This window comes from Pimephales promelas, chromosome 17 (assembly GCF_988280905.1).
Source record: "Pimephales promelas chromosome 17, fPimPro1.hap1.1, whole genome shotgun sequence".
Classification (NCBI taxonomy): domain Eukaryota; kingdom Metazoa; phylum Chordata; class Actinopteri; order Cypriniformes; family Leuciscidae; genus Pimephales; species Pimephales promelas.
The window spans coordinates 3,193,964-3,215,767 of record NC_142785.1 but is presented as its reverse complement, the minus strand read 5'-3'; the positions used below and the strand labels follow the sequence as shown (position 1 = coordinate 3,215,767).

The following is a 21,804-nucleotide window of genomic DNA, read 5'->3' as shown; positions in this document are numbered from 1 at the left end:
TAAGTATTCAAATTTGACACAAACAGTAACTCATCCTGTTCTGTTTAAGCTAAAAACACGAATGAGGAGAGGTCTGCAATCTTCTCATGTACTATGGGGCTGTTGAAGCAAATGAATATAATAAACAACAGGAAAAAAATGACAATTTTTCCATGTTTTTTCTCCTACTCTCCATCTAAAAGCATAAAACATGTAGTGTCAGTTTATGCTGGAGATGAAAATGCTGCTTTATTTTTTTTAAATAGATTTGATACATTTTTTAAAATTCCTCCTTAAAGAAAAGATAGTCATTCCGAAAATCATTCTCAATAATTGCAGAGTTCACACACAGATAACAAAAAAGAGAAACGATATTATTGGAATCACTTTTAGAACGATTTTATCCAGCTGATAAACAAATAAAAACACTGACAGCCAATCAGAATCAATCCTGCTGTAACGAGCTCGAGCATTTAAAGTGACAGACAAGCACGCGCTTAGAATAAACAGAACTATATTGTGGCGAGCCGAGTAGGAGATACGAGACCGGTGCGTCGCGCAGGTTTCGCTAATCATTTATCACGGCCCTCGGCCTCGTCCTGCTGGCCAGACAAATATCCTACATATTCCTATGGAATATTTGACCTGAATCATTAACTTATACTTGAGCTTGACCAGTGTGATTTCTGGTCCTCAGACATTTTGTCTCTCTTATAAAATAAAATCTGTTGAGCCCAAAATCAACCAAGCTGTAGGAATGACTTAAAAACAACAAACAACACCCTAAAAATGTCTTAGAAACCATATAGACCTCCTGTTTTGTTTACAACCGTGTAGCAATGCCCTAGAAAACACCCTAGCAAGCAAACTGTGATCAGGGCTTCTCCAGCGCTGTGGCCTTATGGATGTCCATACGTGCCAATTAGCAGCCTGCGATTGTACTCGCTGAAAGCACATTTAGACCGTCGCTGCCCTCCCGACCTCATAGAAGAATGTGTCCACAGTCAGAAACCGGGTGAAAGAGACGTGTGACCAAAATATAGGACACAAACTCTAGGCCACGAAACCCTTTCAAATCCAAAAAATGACCCCAAACACAGGCGGCCAGGTTCCTCAAATAATTTTAAAAAACATTCTTCTTTTCCAGTCAACTATAAAATTCAGAATTTGTGGTGTTTTAATCCAATTTAAACTGTTGTTATGGTCCATAAGAGGAGGTTTTGAAACACCGTTCCCCCTAGATCGTATAAAGTCACACATAATGAGTCGTTCAATTCATGAAATAGCACAATCCTCCGCCAGCGGATCGTTCATCACCTCAACATGAGCACAACCCTGCGCCGTGATTTATTAGTTGCTCCATCTATCCATTCAAGATGACCTGAACAAATTTCTCTCAATAAGATGCATGACTCTGAAACATGACGGCCTGCTAAGGCTCTCGTCTGGGAATGCAGAAACTCCCTCTCAATGAGGAATGCATCGGTCTGATAGGAAGACAAGCGAGAAGTGAGTACAAATGATGCAGTGTGTGAAGTTCCTCTGGTCATGGATACTGTGTGCATGAATATTTCTGTCTCTCTTTTTTTTTTTTTTCTGACTAGGAAACTTTCCTCACAACTTCTCACCAAGATTTCCCAAAAGCCAGCTTTTGACATGCTGTTATATAATGTCGTTGAATGAATTCCTGGAAGCTTTGGAGCTGCTCTGCATGAATAATCCAAGACAGATAACGAAGAGTACAAGTAAACAAAGTGTAAAGCTTTGGAGGATGAAAAAACAACCTTATAAATCTTCAAGCATCAGTGGAACTTCAAACCAGGTGTGATATGAGTGTTTAAAAACTCCACACTCCGAACGTCACAATACAGAGTCGGCTAATGAAATTACTCGAGCAATACCCAGAAACATGGGTCAACATCGAGGTCATCTCGTCGTAGTAATGCACGGGGTGTTACCCAAATACATATTTCCCTCTTAAGCGTTTCGAGAAATCAACAACAGCTGCAAAAATACATGGACTGCATTTCAAAATAGCAATGGATTTTGGACTCATCCAGTCCTTCAGTGTTGGGTAAGACCTGTGTTTTTGCATCTTAATGCTTTATTTTACAGTGTCCTTGTTACATATACTTGCCATAGTAATGACAGTAAATAATTACATGCAATTAACCCTACGCTAATCCTAACCCTATAGTAAGTACATGTTGTTAATATTACTCCATACTTAAATGGTCAATTACACTGTAACAAAGAACAACTTAAAATAAAGGGTAACACTTTATTTTACAGTGTCATTGTTACTTATGTTACTATATTAATAACTATAAATTGTGCATAATTACATGCAACCTAACCCTATAGTATTTAGTACTGAAATGTATAATTAAAGACACCTTCAAATATAGTGTAACCATAACAAATCAAATATTTAGGCCTAAGTATTCATTTTCATATAAGGTTTTCATCCATTTGGTTTACAAAGTTTTAACATAAATCTTATGTGAAGCATATTTGTCAGTCATACATGAAACGGGTAAGATTTCTGAAATAGTCCTAATAAACTGAATGTGTTTTAAATACACAATGACCAGCTTTATGTATTTATCATCTATAAATCCAATGTTTCAATCTCATACATTTTAACTATGTGATTATTGCTTACTTTTTAACTGAATACATTTAATTTAATAACAAATTCATGCTGGGTCTAAGCATTTTGACTGAAAAAAATGTGGAGTAGGATTTACTTGAAAAAAAGCTAGGCAACTTTTTCCACTCAGAAAATGCTAGTAAATTTACAAAGATTTGCCAAGTAAAAACCTAAACATATTTATCAGTAGCTTTAATTAGAAATCTTAAGTTAAAATTTACTTGGAATATGGAATTAAGTAAACTTTAATTTAGTTAAGTGAAAGTGACACATAATATAAGTAACTTGGCTAGTAAAAGGTTGATTAATATCAATTTAGTTGTAATTTCCTTTGCATTACATTTCACTCAAACAATTTTATTGAATTATACCAGTCATTTCTAGTATGTGTTTTACTTAGCCTATCTAAGTAATTTATACTTCATCATGTCATGTGAATGCAAAGACCTCAATACTTGGTAGACAATACACAATGGCGGCAACATTTGATGGATCGTTTTTGTGTTTGAATGTGTCGTTTTGAGCAGAAAAAATTTCCTCAAAATGGCAAGTTACTAATCCTGACAACAAAAGCAATGATAAAACTGTGTAAATACAGCTGGAAACCAGTGAAAAATGAACCTCATTAATTATTCAAGGTCCAGTGCATGATGGGAACCCCAGTATCAGAAAAGTTGAGTAATTTTTACTTTATTTTATTGAGTTCATATTTATGCTTTCATTTCTACTCGCTTGAACTAAGTACTGATATGGAATTTTTTTTTTTTTATTCATGCCTGAACTAACTTTTTCTTGCAAATTACATTGGGTTTTTTTCAGTAGTATTTACCTTACCAAAAAATCGTTTTTTTCAGTGAATATATGCACTTTTTATTTAAATTGAATCAAATAAATGTAAATAGTTCATAATAAACAGCCAGTTTTATTCACGTATGACTGATAAATAAGCATCACATTAAGTTTATTAGTTTGTTCATGTTAAAAAACTGCAATCAAAATGGGTGGAAATTGTATATGCAATTCAAATACATAAATCCTCGATGAAAAACCTCAACGGATACAGAGTGAAAAGCCCCAACCAGTCAAAATCTATTTCTAGACTTGCTTGAGGTTGTTCATTCTTTATCCCTTCAGTTGTTTTCAGATGTTGTGTGTTTCCGAAGAAGAAAATGTTTTTTTAAGCTACACACAGAACCTCGTAATTCCATTTTACAGCTGATGCACAAACCCAAACAAAACGGCAGATGTTGGCAGTCTGGGAAACACCTCCCGTGCTTCTCATCCACCGGCTCACACAGCAGAGTTTGTTGAGCTGTTTCAATGAAACGTGCAAATTTCACCAGCTAACGCTTGAGGCGGAGGAAAAACCCAGGCCTTTTTATTTCTCGACTAAAAAACGTTTCGGTTTATGTGCGCTGGCACTCAGACCTGCTTTCCGACTCCCTGCCTCTCCCTCTCTGTCTCTCCAGTGTGTGTGCGCGTGTTTATCTGCGTGTGTGTTTTTTGATCGGAGGCAGTGTCTACATGGGAAGTGGGAAGGTGCAGCTGGAATGTTGCCCAAAGGCAAGGAAAGCACACAGCTTCCACGCTTCCAGAGAGAGAGAGAGAGAGAGAGAAAGTAAAGCAACTTGACTCACTGGGGCACTGCGCTGTCTGGGTCAGATGTGCGAGGAGCAACACAAGGCTCTCCTGAGAGGAATAAGCGGGAGTCAGATCTGTCCATGAAGACCTGGAGATTATTTTCCCCAACTTAGCCAGCTAGGAGAACATCTCAGTCGGATTGGGTCTGGAAGGGACATGAGGAGGGACCGCCTGCTGGTGGCCGTCACTTTGGTCACCCTCTTGGCAGCTGACATCCATTTCGTCCTGCTCCCCAGACTCAAGAGCTGGTACCTTCTGCCCAGAGAAAGCTGCGAGTGCAGGGTCACCAATGGCAGCCTGGACAACGGAGGTGCTACAACCTCAACATGGATGACGACGAGCCAGAATTTCACACCGGTTTCCACCGAGAGAAGCTCCAAGCTGGAGAGGCTGTTCGGTCATCCGCTCTACAACATCCGTCTTCCAGAACTGGGGCCCGACGAACTGCTTCTGCAGCGTGAGGAGCTCAGGAACTACTACAAGAGGAAAGTGAGCCGCTGGGAGAGGTACTCTTTAAGTTAAATATTGTGGCATGTTTATTAGCAGATCAGGGGAACACTTTAGGTCGTTGAGTCAGACACATACTTTAAAGTCTTGGCTACAAAAAAAGGTGTTGAACACTTCCGCCAGTATTTAACACACATTGATTAAATGGGATAAGTTGTGAAAGTTGCAACCTGTTGTTTATTGATGAATTTTAGAAGAAGGATATTTAAACGAGACAGCAAAGTAACATACAAAAAATGCACAATACTTAAAATCAAACCAACTTACTGACATTAATAAAACATTCTTGCCTGGATTTATGCTAGTGTGTTTTATTTTGTTTAGTTTTTCACTCAATAGCTAAAGTATATTGGATATTCTAGAAAAAAAAAAATTTAAAACGGGATTTTGAAGGATATGAAGCATAGAAAAGCACTGGCAGTGTCAGCAATGAAATAAAATTAACATTAACTGAAATATTTCAAAACAAGTACCTTTTTTATTTTAGGCGGTTGCTGTACTTGTTGTACTAAAATAAAAATAAAACCAAAAAGTAAAGCAAAATTGTAATATTCAAATAAATACTAATTATTTTTATATTAATTGATGTAATAGTATTATTATGATTTTGTTTTTAATTTAAAAAAATAAAGCAAATGTATAATATTTATGTATTTGAATAAATATTAATTATTGTTGTGTTAATTAATGTAATAGCATTATTATGATATTGTTTTTAATGTAAAAAGTAAAAATAAAGCAAATTTATAATATTTATTTATTTGATTAAATATGAATTATTGTTGTGTTAATTAATGTAATAGCATTATTATGATTTTGTTTCTAATTAAAAGAATAAAAATAAAGCAAATTTATAATATTTATTTGTTTGAATAAATATTAATTATTGTTGTGTTAATTAATGTAATAGCATTTTTATGATATTGTTTTTAATGTAAAAAGTAAAAATAAAGCAAATTTATAATATTTATTTATTTGAATAAATATTAATTATTGTTGTGTTTATTAGTATAATAGCATTATTATGATTTTGTTTCTAATTAAAAAAAGCAAATTAAGAAAATGTACTTATTTGAATAAATATTAATTATTTTTGTGTTAATTAATATAATAGCATTATTATGATTTAGTTTTTAATTTAAAAAATAAAAATAAAGCAAATGTATAATATTTATTTATTTGAATAAATATGAATTATGTTGTGTTAATTCGTATAATAGCATTTTTTTTTTTGATCAGTTTAAAGTTACAGGGACCGTGCACATTAATAAAAGCTTACGTAAATGTGCCAGTTTAGCCATCATTGTTACGATTTTGTTTCTAATTAACTAAAAAAAATAAAGCAAATTAATAATATTTACTTATTTGAATAAATACTAATTATTGTTGTGTTAATTAATATAATCGCATTATTATACATTAGTTTAATTAAAAACTAATGTATAATAATGCGATTATATTAATTATATTAATTAACGGCATAATATATTGATATATATAATATATTGATTCATATAATACTAATAATTAATATTTCAGTATGTTAATATTAATTATTAGTATTATATGAATCAATATATTATATATATCAATATATTATGCCGTTTTCAGTAAAGGCTTGTTTTCAGGTCTTATTCTGCGTATTAAAGGCAGGGATGTAGACATATCACTCTTTAAACGGCACTGGCCGTGATGCTGTTCAGCAGACCAATGCTCGACACAAGTGTCTCCCACATAATCAGAGGTTTGCCAGAAACCACCCACATAAATCAGGTCGCTCTAGTCAAGATTTGTTGTTTCAGAGGTTGTGGTTAAAATCTCTGATTGTTGAACCTTTGAGAGGGAAAAACACCTGAAAAGTTCTTGCGTTCACCTGCTATAGGCCTATTTATAAGCGCGAACGCATTGATGAGGCATAATGGGAGCACTTTGTATGAAAGCAGTGCTGGATCCCTGCCACGGTAAACATTTCTGTCGTTTATATTTGTCTTTCAACTCATTTCTCTTTTCTTCATGATGTTGATTCAAGCTGATGCTTCTAGAGGTCATGGTGACAATATTTATGAGGACCAGCGGCAAATATTTGCTTCAAATAGGATCAATAATCTGTAACGTGGTGATGTTGTGTCTGCCAGGAACTCGATTCCATGACGCATGAATTTGATCAAAGGTACTTTAAATGCAAAGTGGATAAAAAAAAAATAATAATAATAATTTTAACTCTTTCCCCGCCAACATTAAAAAAGTTGCCAGCCAGCACCAGCATTTCTGATTATTTTAACGAAAGCCTCCCAAAATATACTCGCAACTTTTTATCTTAAAATTCAGACTTTTTATTCTCAGATTTGTAGAGTTATATTTTGCAATTCTGATTTTATATCTTTATACCTTTTCTTTTTATTCAGTGGTGGAAACAAGCCTCCATAGAGAAGTATTGTGTCATAAATGACGTAAAATTCCATCCAAAAAACTATATTAGACTGATATTTTCCTTTCGAATTTTGTCAGATAAATACCATAACCATAAGTTCCTATGATACCATAAGTTATTGTTTTGCTCTTCCCTCGTATTATAAAAATATAAAATATTTTCCTCATATTTTGAGGTGGTGTTGGCAGATTGCTGAGGCTGTGCTGTTTATACATCTTAAAGGTTCTTACATGTGCAGACTTGTGTATGCCAAGGGAATCATAATTTCAAGAGCTAACAATACCTACTGATGATTTAAAAGAAAATCACATGTGCCATTTCTACTCTTTTCATTCCAGGTTTTTGTACAGGAAAGTGACTTCAGAATCTGAATATTAAAGGAGTCGTTCACTTTTGAAAAAACTTTTGCTGATAATTTACTCACCCCCACGTCATCCAAGATGTCCACATCTTTCTTTATTCAGTTGAAAAGAAATTAAGGTTTTTGATGAAAACATTCCAGGATTTTTCTCCATATAATGGACTTCAATGGGAACCAAACGGTTCAAGGTCCAAAAGAAACTTTAAGTACAAACTGCAAACTTGTTCAAAGGGCTTTAAACGATTCCAGACGACGAATAAGGGTCTTATCAAGCGAAACGATCGCTCATTAAAAAAAATAACAAAGTCTAAGTTTTATAAGCACAAATGCTCGCCTTGCTCTTTTCTGTGATGCACGTTCGGGACTCTCCTGTTCAAACTCGTTCATCAAAATAAACGAATCTTTTCCCGAGTCAATTCGTTCATTTTGTTTGTTGAATGAACCAAATGACACGAAAAAAGATTTGTTCATTTTGATGAATGAGTTCAAACAGGAGAGTCCCGAACGTGCATCACAGAACAGAGCAAGGCGAGCATTTGTGCTTATAAAACTTAGACTTAGTTATTTATTTTTTAAATGAGCGATCGATTCACTTCTCCTACTCAACTACTCCTTTAAATAGCGTTATGAAAGTTATTTGTCAATCTTCAATGCCATCTCTCGTTCTCTTCTACAGACTGAAAAAGTTCTACATTGAGGCGGCAGCAGCTTCAAACATCACTATACCTGATCATCCCGTGACCTTTGACCCGGAGGCCAGCTGGCTGCAATTCCACCTCGGGATCAATCGATATGGTCTGTATGCGAGAGACGACAGCAGCGTGGACAGACTCCTGAGGGACATGCAGACGGCCACCGTCATCAGTGCAGGTTTTCCCTTCCCCCAAGAGCTCCAGCATATGAATCTGAAAACATATATTCATTTCAAATGTGCTTGCATGATCTGACCCAGTATTTCATTGTGTCTGACAGATTTCACTCAGGATGAGAAAGCTTTGAAGGGTGCGTGCGACTGCTCCCAAGGTACATGTGTGTTTTAAATTGTTCTAACACATTTTTACAAAATTAAACACAAGTGAGGAATGTGAATTATAAGGTGATACAACAATTACTACTGATAAACACTACTATGCAAAAGTATGGCGTCAATAATTTTATTTTTAACAAATTAATCCTTTTTTTTCAGGAAGTATACATTTAATTTGATTTAATTGAGTGACAGTAAAGACATTTAAATGCTGTTCTTTGAATTTTTTATTCACCAAAGAATCCTGGGGGAAAGTATCAATTTCCCCAAAGATATAAAGCAGCACGACTGTCTTCAACACTGATAATAATGAGCTGTTTTTTTAGCAGCAAATCATCCTATTTGAACGATTTCTGATGGATCATGTGACACTGAAGACTGGAGTAATGATCACAGGAATACATTACAGTATGTTCATAAAAAAACAGATATTTTAAATTGTAATAATATTTCACAATATTACTTTTTTTGAGCTGTGTTTTTTTTATCAAATATGCAGTCTTGGAAAGCAGAAGAGACTCGGACTTCTTACTAATCCCAAACTTTTAAACAATAGTGTAACTTTAAATATTTTAATTTAATAAATAAATATTTACATTTTAAATTCTAATAGAAAACAATATAGTTTAATATATAAATCATATTTATATAGTCTTGTTAAATAAAATATAACCTATCACTGTTTGAAATATTGTGAAAACATTTTTACAGTATTTTAAAATGACATTTAGCATGTATTTTTTTTTTTAAATATACTGTAATTTTCACCCATTACATTAGGTAGCTTACAGTTAAATATCTTTATCATCCAGTTAGCTTTGACGCTAATGAGTAAAACCAATATATATTACTGTAAGTTCGTTGGTGGTATAGAGTAGAAGGCCATTAAACAGAAGTTGTATTTATTCTTTTTTTAGTCAATTGAAACTTGAAACTTCTGGAACAAGAACAAATGTGGGCGGGGCTTAATTTTGTTTCGTGGGGAATTGATTGGATGGTTGTGGTTTGCTATTGGTGGATCTCATGTGAGTGACAGGTTGCCCCGCCCTCGTCATCAGAGAAGAGATGCTGCAAGAGGGAGGGGAAGTTACTCTGATTCAAGATTAAGAGAATTGTCCATTTTGATTTCATGGTGACTGTCTGAGCTCACACACATCAACCCAAATGCTATTCTCTCTTGAAGTTTTCCACTTTTGGCACTTTTTGGCCTAAATAAATGTCCAATACAGTACAACTACAATGTTTTTATTGTTTTGGCTTGTTTTCCTGTTTTGCTCATTACGTGTGTGTTATTTTGGAGCACGGTTGAGTTTGTAAACTATTGATTTGATTGAGCTGGAAAGGAGCTAAAAGTAGTTTGAGCGGTGCGGTTTAGGGTTGCCGGCAGCCTGCCACAGCTTCTCACAACCTCAGACAAAGCAAAAGAACACTGGAGCGGATAGTGAACACCGCAAGCCCCGCTTATGTAAAGATCCCTCTATAATTAAACTACTACAGTTGAAGGGCCGACTATGGGGAACAAAAAAAGTTCTCACTGTCCAAAAAGAGTCAGGTGTTGCAACAGTTTCCTAAAATTTGTCATCTTATGTAGCACACAACCCAACGCAGCACAATAAAACATTAAACTATACTGTATGTCAAGAAGAATTATCATTAATAATGGCTATATTAGTACAATAATTCACCTTTTAAATAAAGGTGTGTATTGGTCATCCCATCCAGACCAGCACACACACATATCCTAACAAAACTTACAAATACTATAATATTATTTTAGTTAAAATATAACTGAATATTAATGTTAACTACAAAAAAGTAAATAAATTTTGACAGCACTTATATTTTCATATTACAGATATGTTTCCGTTAATATTAAGAGGGAAACATGAACGTTTTCTTTCTTTCTGACTGTCCAATCAGTGGTTAAACCAAGCGGTCTTCATCTGAAATTGGCCCTGAAACTCCAAGACTTTGGCAAAGCTATGTTTAAACCAATGAGGTAACGCTCTGTTATTCAGATTTCCTGATTAGTACACCTTTGGTTTAAGAAGTAGTGTAACTGATAGAAAAGATCCTTGTCGATTTCAGACAGGAGCGGCACGAAGAGACGCCGGAGAACTTCTTCTATTTTGTGGACTTTCAGAGACACAATGCTGAGATTGCAGCTTTCCACCTCGACAGGTGAGGCGTTGCAACACTGATGATCAGAGTCACCACACCATAGACAGAGAGACTGTCATACTGAGAAGGATCTGATATGAGTAAACACAGATGAAATACCTCAGGCTCCACCGCACTGGGATACTATAAATCATTGTTTAGGCCTGTTGAGACAATGAGGTTCAGCACGATTAGTCTCACCTCAGCATATTTGGTGAGGTCTATGGTAGACGATTATGTGATGATGAAACCCACAGCAGAGGCATTCACTAAAACACAGTAAAAAAAAAACTCACATGTCATTTACCAGAAAAGATCTTATTATAGACACAAAGACTCATTCGTGCATCTTTGGGCTTTCAATAAATGAACTTTATTTTATGTGCACTTACTAAGAAAGTAGTGGGTGATGTAAGTAACTGCATGGGTTAAGGTTAGGTTCATGTTTAGTACCTAATTATAACCCAGTTATTATAATAACTATAATAAATGCACAGTATGTACATGGGGAGCAGGACTGTTATATAAAGTGTTACTGATAAATTTTATAGAAATATTTAGGGATGCGCGAAATATAAGCCACAATCTCGATATTAGCCGATATATGTTCATTTTTTTAATGTTATCGTTATCGGCCCAATAACAATAAAGCTGATAAATAATGTTCAACTGATGAGCACTGTTCGCCATGATGGTTTTGAATAGGGTTGGGTATCGAGAATCGAGTATCGATTGGAACCGAGACTAACTTTTCGTTTTTCCCGGAATCGTTCAAAAGTTAAAATTTCGATTCCTAGTTTTGATATTCACAGTCCGCCGAGCGGAAGAAGAAACCGCTGAACAACACCAACGAAGAAGCGTCTACCAGAAATGTTGGTATAACCACGCGAGTCGAACATGAGTACCTTACGTCGGCGATCCAAAGTGTGGCTTCACTTTTCTAAAAATAACGAAATCTCGGCAAAATGCAAAATTTGTGACAAAAGGAGTATTTTTACAGAAGGATTATTTCCTTCAGAAAGGCCGTTGGTTAGCAAGATTAGCTAAATTTTTTGACCCTGCCTCTTAAAAGAATCGGAATCGAAAATCGTTAGGAACCGGAATCGGAACAAGGAATCGGAATCAGAATCGTTTAAATTCGAACGATACCCAACCCTAGTTTTGAATTGCTTGAAATATGATTGGAATCAAAAAAAGAAAATATTAGAAAGTGCAAAACGTGCAGCGCAAGTGTGTCATATTGGCTACATACAATTATAATAAGAACATCCTTTTAATTGTGTGCTTGGGACATGGATTTTAATGGTGAGACTTTTGTTTTTGTAATCAGGCTCATACATCGGTATCGGCCAAAATTTTCATATGGGTGCATGCCTAGAAATATATATTCGCAGCATTAGTGATAATTAATAAGTGAGAATTATTTTCTCTTGAAATACTCCATTCGGCTTAATATTCATAGGCAACGATCGGTAAGCCTTTTGCAGGGTAATTCCCCTGGTAAAGTAAAAAAAAAAGAAGGTTTTGAACATCCCATACAGACCACTTCACCTAATGAGTGCACGGGTTCTTCTCCATTCATTTCCTCCATATGGAAATTGGTTTTAAACGATGACTTCTTAACCATTAAAGAAGACCGTGAGCTACAGCGTTGATAATCGATGGCATAGGCTTCCGTTTGCATTAATTCAATCATATTTAACTGCTGAGTTACTGTTGAAATCTCCATCAATCAGAGATTCAAAACAAGCAAATCGCGCCAAACTAACTCTTCAGCTCCGCCCACTCCCATTGAGCAATACCAAATGATGTAATAGAGTCTCCATATGCTCTCAAACTACCGTATGTTTTGCAATAAGCATAAAATGTGTTGTTTCACAGTCAACATCTTTAAGATAGTTTTATACACTGTAAAAAATATTTTCAAGATTTGTTATCACAACATATTTTCTTTTGTCAAATCAACTTTAGAATAATTTATTTAGTTGAGATAACTTATTATTTTGTGTTTCTGATGGTTAAATTAATCTACTTCATTGTATTAACTCACTTTTTCCAGTTCAATCAACTTAAAATTTTAAGGCAACCCAGGTTACTTACTTTTTTTAAGTTAAACCAACAATATTTTAGTAATTACAACATTTTTTCTTTTGTCAAATCAACTTAAATAATTCATTTAGTTCAGATAACATATAATTTTGAGTTTCTGATGGTTAAATTAATCTCCTTCATTGTATTAACTCACTTTTTCCAGTTCAATTAACTTAAAATTTTAAGGCAACCAGGTTACTTAATTTTTTAAGTTAAACCATCAATATTTTAGTAATTACAACATTTTTTCTTTTGTCAAATCAACTTAAATAATTCATTTAGTTCAGATAACATATAATTTTGTGTTTCTGATGGTTAAATTAATCTCCTTCATTGTATTAACTCACTTTTTCCAGTTCAATCAACTTAAAATTTTAAGGCAACCCAGGTTACTTACTTTTTTTAAGTTAAACCAACAATATTTTAGTAATTACAACATTTTTTCTTTTGTCAAATCAACTTAAATAATTCATTTAGTTCAGATAACATATAATTTTGTGTTTCTGATGGTTAAATTAATCTCCTTCATTGTATTAACTCACTTTTTCCAGTTCAATCAACTTAAAATTTTAAGGCAACCCAGGTTACTTACTTTTTTTAAGTTAAACCAACAATATTTTAGTAATTACAACATTTTTTCTTTTGTCAAATCAACTTAAATAATCAATTTCGTTCAGATAACATATAATTTTGAGTTTCTGATGGTTAAATTAATCTCCTTCATTGTATTAACTCACTTTTTCCAGTTCAATTAACTTAAAATTTTAAGGCAACCAGGTTACTTAATTTTTTAAGTTAAACCATCAATATTTTTTTACAGTGTCTATATCTGTTTTAATTTGATTGTCATTCGCAATGCTTCATGGGATTGTAGCCAGCTCATTAAAGATTTTCAAAGGTAGCTGTAGCTTGTTGGTTTGGTTCATGGCGAATAATGCTTTAAGATTTGTTTAAAAATCCCTATGGGAGAAATGAATGAGCAAAACACTTTTATCTGCTTGACCGATCAATGGAAGACGAGGGAGTGCTGGTTCACCTTCACCTTAATATTGTTAGATACTGTAAAACATTTTCCTTTTTCTCTCTGCACGTGACAGAATGTTTAAGGGTTTATTCGTATAGTGCTTTTCACGATACATATCATTTCCAGAGCAGCTTTACAAAGAACAAACACCCCAGTCGACAGTGGCAAGGAAAAATTCCCTCCGAGTCCCACCCTGTCATTAGTGGTGAACTGTAGGCAAAGACACTCGAGAAAAGGGTGTTTTCCTGCAGGTTATTCCTCATCTGAGCTCAGCTTAATTAAACACAGAGCTCAAACATGGAGAAAACCTCTTCAGTTGAAGAGAAATGACTCGTCAAAATTATCCTGAAGAAAAGCTGATGGCAGTTTGGAGCCGATCATCAAAGGATGAATTAAAAAATCCTCTAAGAATCAAAATGTTCCTATTGGATAATTAGCATTTTTAAAAATTATTTCTATTGATCTAATGTAGCTCCAAATTAAAGTGTTAGTTCACTCAAAAATGATAATTCTGTCAGTAATTACTCTCTCTCATGTTGTTCAACCCTGTAAGACATCTTCGTAACACATATTGAGATATTTTTAATGAAATCTGAGAGCTGGATCACTCCTCCATAGGCTTCTATTGTACTTTAAACTTTCCGGCCAAGAAAAGTTAGTAAAGTAAAGACATTGTTAAAATACTCAGAGTGACTACAGTGGCTCAACCATAAGTTTATCAAGTGATGAGAGTAAAAACAAAAATAACGTATTAGACTTTATTCAACTATTAATTTTCTTCTGTGTGGGCCTCTGAGTGAGTTCACGAGAGTCATGACACACACACACACACACAGTGGGCCTCTGAGTGAGTTCACGTACACACATACACACGAAACACCTCAACGGAAAAAAGCTGCGCTGCGTTTTTTCCGTTGAGACGTTTCGTTGCCATGATACAGAATATCCGCAGCACTGATTTCGTAGATAATTTGTTTCATACTAAAATTTTATTTTTCATCCATTGTTTTGTTCGGTTAGCTCTGTTGGTTGATGTCGTTCTATAGAAAGAATATTGTGACAGTTGGTCGGTGTGGTATTAGCCCCGCCCCTCCTCCACTGTGATTGGACGGGTGGGTAAAAAGTGACAGTGATGAGCGCTGCGTTTTATCCAAAGTTGAACATTTTTCAACTCTTGGCGGCCAGTAAAAAATGCCGGGTGCTCGGCGCTTCAGTGTGAAAAAAAAAAAAAAAAAAACGCTCAGCGCCTCGTTACGCTCATGGCGTTTAAAAAACGCTGCGCTCCCATTGAAATTGAAAACATACGCCAGGCGCGTGGAAAAACGCTTTGGTGATTCTTTCATTTGTCAAGAATGAGGTTGATATGAAAGCTGAGCTGAGTGAGGTGTGTGTGGATTGTGTGCAGAGTGCTGGACTTCCGGAGGGTTCCTCCCGTGGCGGGTCGATTCGTCAATGTGACGGGGGAAATCTTGTACATAACCCACAACGAGGAACTGCGCAGTGTTTTCTTCATCTCTCCAGGTGTGCATTACTCGTCAAACTAAAACTGCATATTATATACAAACAAGAAATAATGCTTTTATTCAGCTAGAATGCATTCAATTAATCAAAAGTGACAGTAAAGAGTTTTATAATGTTACAAATGATTTCTATTTCAAATCAATGCTGTTCTTTAGAGCTTTCTATTTATCAAAGTATCCTTGAAAATAGAATGTTCCAACACTAAAATGTGAAACTGTTTTCAACCAACTGAAAATAATTGGAAATGTTTCTTAAAGGTACACTATGGAATTCCGTTTTTGTCAGTCAAACAGCGACCCCTAGAGTCGCCGTGGAGTACTTGCACTGTCGTGAATAACGAGTAGAAATAAGGTGTGGCCCCTTTAAGAGCTGCGCGCGCCGGGTTAATTCTGTTTGATGCTCATTCTTATCCTTGACCGAGTGAGACTCTTGTCCTTGACTCTTCCGAGCCATTAAACACACACACATTTAATGCACATTTTGGTAAAGAAAGTGTATCATCTGAGCACTTGATGCATTCAGAAGAACATTTGATTGCCGTGATATTAATAATAATACACACTATTCACTGCAGGAATGTAATTTCAGATATCCTGCTTGTTATGTGGCATTTGCTGATTATTAATAATATTATTATAGCCTGAAATGATAAAAAAGTGCCAGCTACTGCTTCAAGTTATTATTTTCAGTTTCCATCCAACAGAAGGGTCTGAATAATTGACAAAGTTTATGGTCAAAGTCAAAGCTGCTGGAGTACTAAAATCAGATCATGTTAGATTCAGATTTTATAATTGTTACATTTTACAATATATTAACACAGAAAAGAGTTATTTTGAAACTGCATTAAATAATTTCACAATGTCTCAATATATTTTTTTTATTTTTATATTTTTCAAAAAATATATTTTTTTGATTAAATGAATGGAGCCTTGGAGAGCAGAAGAGACTTGTTTTCTATCAGATTGAATGCGTTTCTTTTTCCTCGACAGCCAACAACACATGTTTCTTCGCTAAGTGTTTATACGTGTGTAAGTCGGAGTACGCAGTGTGTGGTCACCCGGATCTGCTGGAGGGATCCATGTCTGCGTATCTGCCCAGTTTGAGCATCGCCCCGCGCATCTCCATCCCGAACCCCTGGATCCGCTCATACAGCTTCACCGGGAGAGAGGAGTACGCTCACAAACACACACACACACACACACACACTGCATTTCTCTTCAGTTTTGATTATGAAGAACATTTCTTTTCTCTTTGGAATAACTTGAACTGTTGAACATTCTAATCTGAAAGATGAAGGCTACCCGGAAGTGCGGAAAACTGCAATACATCTCAAATCCGCTAGAGGCCGCTCCCAAAAGGGAGCAAATATCTATAAATATCCATGTTAAAATATCCATTTTCACAGCATTAATTCATATGTTTATAGTTTGGTCCCTGTAATCTTCAATATGTTCCGCGTGCCTGACAACTGTGAGGGGGGTGAATTTTTTTCTAACTCGTTAGTTTAGCTCATATTTAGATATAAAACGTATGACAAATAAGGGCGGTTAACTTTGATTGACAGCTGATGACGGTCTGCGCCGAGTAAATTTGACGTCTCGGCCATGATCTTACACAACACATCATAGCACCTCTGTATTCTTTCTGAAACTTTTGTCTTTCCCAAGATTTTCCAGTATGGCACCGCCCATAAACAACCTCAAACCCGTTCTTCAGAGAGTCTATGGGTGACGTCACAGACGCTTTGTCCATATTCTTTACAGTCTTTGCTGTTGAATCGAGCAGGAATGTGTTAAAGGCTTTTGGAAGGGTTTTTAAACTTGATTTATAAAGATAATAAGACAGGATTCCAGTCTGATCAACGTTTTATGTAACACAGAACGTCCTTATTTGGATTTGAGAAATACAGCTCTTGATGGCTAAGAAACAAAAATGTTTGTCATGCTCACGAAAGGGTCTGAAGTTCAGAAATGTTCAGATGATTCCAACAGCTTGAAGCAATTAATGTCTTCTCTTTCTTTCTCAGGTGGGAGGTCAATCCGTCATACTGCGACACGGTCAAAAAGCTTTATCCCTACAACTCTGGGAACAGACTGCTCAACATTATTGACATGGCAGTTTTTGACTTTCTCACAGGCATGTAAACACTGTCCATATCAACTGTCGACGGAATTCTTTTTGTGTCAAAACTTGTTAAAATGATTTCATGTTGATTTTCAATGAGAATGAATGATGATTTTGCACCCAAGTAAGAATAAGGAAATCTTTAAAGCCAGAGTTGCATAATCGATTGTCCTTCGTGTTGTAGGAAACATGGACAGGCATCACTACGAAATTTTCACCAAGTTTGGAGATGATGGTTTCCTTCTTCACTTGGACAACGCCAGAGGGTTTGTGCTCACGAGCCGTTCACAAACGCATTCAACTGTGCTGCTTTTCCATTGTTTCTCCATGCAAACATTTGACCGTTGCACTTGTGTCTTTCGCATCATCTTGTACATCACAAAAAATATACAGTGCTCAACTCAGAAGTTGTTCAACTTTTTAAAGATGCGTCTTTTTGAATGCAAAAAAATGCATTTTTCATTGCTCAATTACCAGTGCAGTTTCTTGTTAAACACTATAATGTTTTGGCAAATCATAATTATGACTTAAAAAGCCTAAATTGCGTGGTAAAAAATAAATCATCACATAAAAACTTAAGATTATGACAAAGAACAAATTATGAGATAAAAGTCAAAATTTTCACAAGTTAAAGTTATGACAAAAATGAGACAAAAAGTTACAATTTTGAAATAAAAAAGTAGAACTTTTAGATAAAACCTTTGAAATTGACAATTAAAATGATAAAATAAAAATTAATAGTTATGAGAAAAAAAAAATCAAAATTGACATAGGTCTAAATGTTTACGTTGACAAAAAGTTTTTTTTTTGTGTGTGTCATAATTATGTCCTATTACCTCAGGTATCATAATTTTGACTGTCATGACTTTGTATCTCATAATTTGGACTAATCATATGTATCTCGTAATTAAGACTCACTAAAGCATGATGTTTTTTCCTGATGCGGCTGAAAGGTCTTCTTCCTCTTCTTGTGTGCTGTAGATTTGGACGGCATTCCCATGATGAGATGTCCATTCTTGCACCACTGACCCAATGTTGCATGTAAGGATTGTTCTCTAAAATTAAAAAAAAATATTTCAATTATTTTGAAGCTTATTTAAAGGTGCATTGTGTAATATTTAGAAGGATCTGTTGACAGAAATGCAATATCATATACATAACCATGTTTTCAGTGGTGCATAAAGACCTAACATAATGAACCGTTATGTTTTGAGCTGTTTCTATCTACACACACCGCGGGTCACTTTATATTGAAATGTGACATGTTTCTACGGTGGCCCTAAACGGACAAACGTTTCGTTTCGTTACTATTACCCCTTTTCCATCAGAAAAGAACGGGTTCGGAACTGGTGCCGATTCAAAGTTGGTTCAACTTGCGACTCTTCTCAGAAGCTGTTTGTTTTTCCACTGACTAGAGCGCCCGGCAAATCTCTTGCTCTCTCTCCCTCGCGCATATTAATCAAAATCAAATGAAACGATAGTAAAAGGTCGGAAGACCGCAGTTTCACATGAAGCATTTGGAGACTTTTTTTTCTCCTGAATTACCGCGGTGTGTGAATTGTGCTAAAAAAACATGTTGCATATCTTCCGCCCATTCAGCTGACATAAACCACATTTCAATAAACGAAAAAACCTATCCAGGGATTAAATGTTTTCTGTATTGACGCAAATCTTGCGCGATGTCCTAAACTGCCGAGATAATCACACTAGTGTGCCACGGCTAGACACGTCCGATACACAAACAACTCATTTTAACCTTTCACTTTAATGAATAGTTAAAACAACTGACCTGTCCAACACTGAACTCACGAGACCTCTGAATCGGTGTATAAAAAAATCGGTAACACTTAATTCGATTAGTTAACTAAGCCAGGGGTTCTCAACTCCAGTCCTCGAGACCCACTGCTCTGCATATTGTGTATGTCTCCCTTATTTAACACACCTGATTCAGATCCTCAGCTCGTTAGGATAGACTCCTGATCTGAATCAGGTGTGTTAAATAAGGGAGACATACACAATATGCAGAGCAGTGGGTCGCGAGGACTGGAGTTGAGAACCTCGAAACTAAGCTACTATTAATAACCTGCACTTATACAGCATTGTTAATGTTAATTTCAATATTTAGAGAGTCTGCATAAGAACACTATATGTGTATTAGCCATTAAATAAGCACAATTTATTTGTGAAAAAATTATGTTATTTTTTTTCTTCATCTATGCTGATTATGAAAATTGAACAGCATGAGTAAGATGCGCAAAATATCGGAAGATTTGATGGGTCAGACATGATTTTGACCACTAAATTAAGTTTTGTTTTGTAGAAAGCCTTTCTTTAAAGGGACTTTCGTTTTGTATAAATTGTATCTTAATTTTAATCATCAACCAATTTTTCATTAACCAATTCCCTGGATATAATAAATAAGAAGCAAATGTAGCAGACAAAATGATCATGATATGGAGGTTCGCGAGTAGGCACCAGCTCCGAACCAGCTCTCAAAATGGTCGAAAAGGAGCATATGTTGTTCTTCATGTAAGGAAGCTAGCTAAAGTTAGCGAATAAAACACTGTCACAATGATGAACACGTGACAATAATATTCCCAATAACATTGTTTTACTGAATAATCAAGTTTACCTAATTTCTTAATTTATCTTTGTAAAGAAACCTCATAGCTTAATCTCAGATGACGACATCATTTCCTGTTGGGTGCAATTCACAAGCTCACCACTAGATGCTGTTAAATATTACACACTGCACCTTTAATAAACATATGTACAACGATGGTCTTACTCACAAAACCCATGACCTCTTACAGGATCAAGCGCTCCACGCTGTTCAGACTGAAGCTTTTGGCTAAGTCCGAGTACCGGCTGAGTGACGTCATGAGGGAATCCCTGTCGCGGGACCCTCTCACTCCGGTCTTGAGTGACGAACACCTGCTGGCCCTGGACCGCCGGCTGGCACAGGTGCTCAGGACAGTGGGCAAGTGTGTGAAGAAGCTGGGAGAAACACATGTGGTGATCACAGACTTTGTGGAATCATCCGGAATAACGACAAGACATCGAGGAGGAAATAAGAGGTGACAGAATGAGAAGAGCTCGGGTTCGAGGACTGCAGCACTCTAAAGACATCAGGAGGAACATTATTCACTTCTCTGATTGGCTGAAGGTCTGTGTGGTATCATTTAAAAACGTTCCAAAGAACATCTTTAAGTCAAAATTATGATACAAAGTCATATTTATGTCAGTTAAAAAGTCAAAATAATGAGATAAGTTTATTTTGAGATAAAATAATAGAGATAGTCAAAAATGTAATTAAGGTCAGTTAACTTGTATACGATCATTTAAACAAGTCGAAATATGAGTTGTCTGAATTCTAAAAAGTAGAATATTTGTCATGATTGTGATTTGGTGTCTCATATATCAACTTTTTATCTCAGAAATGTGCTTTTTTTTAAATCTCACGTTCATTCATTTTGATATCATAATTTTAATTGGCTAAAACGGTCTGTTATTACTTTGAAAAACACTCCCAATATCAACGCCTGCTTTAAAGTAGTAGTTCACTTTTAAAAAAAACTTTTGTTGACAATTTACCATGTCATCCAAGATGTCCACATCTTTCTTTATTCAGTTGAAAAGAAATTAAGGTTTTTGATGAAAACATTCCAGGATTTTTCTCCATATAATGGACTTCAATGGGAACCAAACGGTTCAAGGTCCAAAAGACACTTTCAGTGCAAACTGTTCAAAGGGCTTTAAACGACACCAGACGATGAATACGGGTCTTATCAAGCGAAACGATCTCTCATTAAAAAAAATAATAAAAAAGTTTAAGTTTTATAAGCTCAAATGCTCGCTTTGCTCTGTTCTGTGATGAGCTTTCGTGACTCTCCTGTTCGAAATCATTCAAAATGAACAAATCTTTTTTCGAGTCATGACTCGAAGGGTCCTTGATAAGACTTTTATTCATCGTCTGCAGTTTGCACTGAAACTCTAATTTGGACCTTGAACAGTTTGGACCCCATTGAAGTCCATTATAAGGAGAAAAATCCTGGAATGTTTTCATCAAAAACCTTAATTTCTTTTCGACTGAAGAAAGAAAGACATGGACATCTTGGATGACATGGGGGTGAGTAAATTATCAGCAAAAGGTTTTTTTTAAAGTGAACTACTCCTTGAAGTAAAATAAAAAGTCGAATTAAGACATAAAAAGCCATAAAAGTGTAAATGGACAAAAAGTCAAAATTATCACATTAGTCAAAATGATAGTCAAAACTATGACAAA

General features: G+C 35.4%; 1 protein-coding gene across 1 annotated transcript; it reads left to right on the top strand.

Moving 5' to 3' along the window:
• The first annotated feature begins 4,165 nt into the window (after window positions 1–4,165).
• On the top strand, window positions 4,166–20,720 carry fam20a (FAM20A golgi associated secretory pathway pseudokinase). The gene is made up of 11 exons (XM_039657715.2): window positions 4,166–4,779; window positions 8,249–8,442; window positions 8,545–8,595; window positions 10,520–10,598; window positions 10,688–10,780; window positions 15,280–15,395; window positions 16,385–16,565; window positions 17,422–17,531; window positions 17,704–17,785; window positions 18,501–18,560; window positions 20,333–20,720. Exons 1-11 carry the CDS (start codon window positions 4,430–4,432, stop codon window positions 20,598–20,600), a joined length of 1,584 nt encoding a protein of 527 aa, XP_039513649.2. The 5' UTR covers window positions 4,166–4,429; the 3' UTR covers window positions 20,601–20,720.
• Window positions 20,721–21,804: the final 1,084 nt, after the last annotated feature.

Coding starts and splice junctions, on each gene's coding strand:
- fam20a (XM_039657715.2), top strand. CDS start 4,430: ATGAGGAGGGACCGCCTGCTGGTGGCCGTCACTTTGGTCACCCTCTTG. Junction 8,596..10,519: donor TGCGTGCGACTGCTCCCAAG/GTACATGTGTGT, acceptor CTGTCCAATCAG/TGGTTAAACCAAGCGGTCTT. Junction 17,786..18,500: donor CACTTGGACAACGCCAGAGG/GTTTGTGCTCAC, acceptor TGTGTGCTGTAG/ATTTGGACGGCATTCCCATG.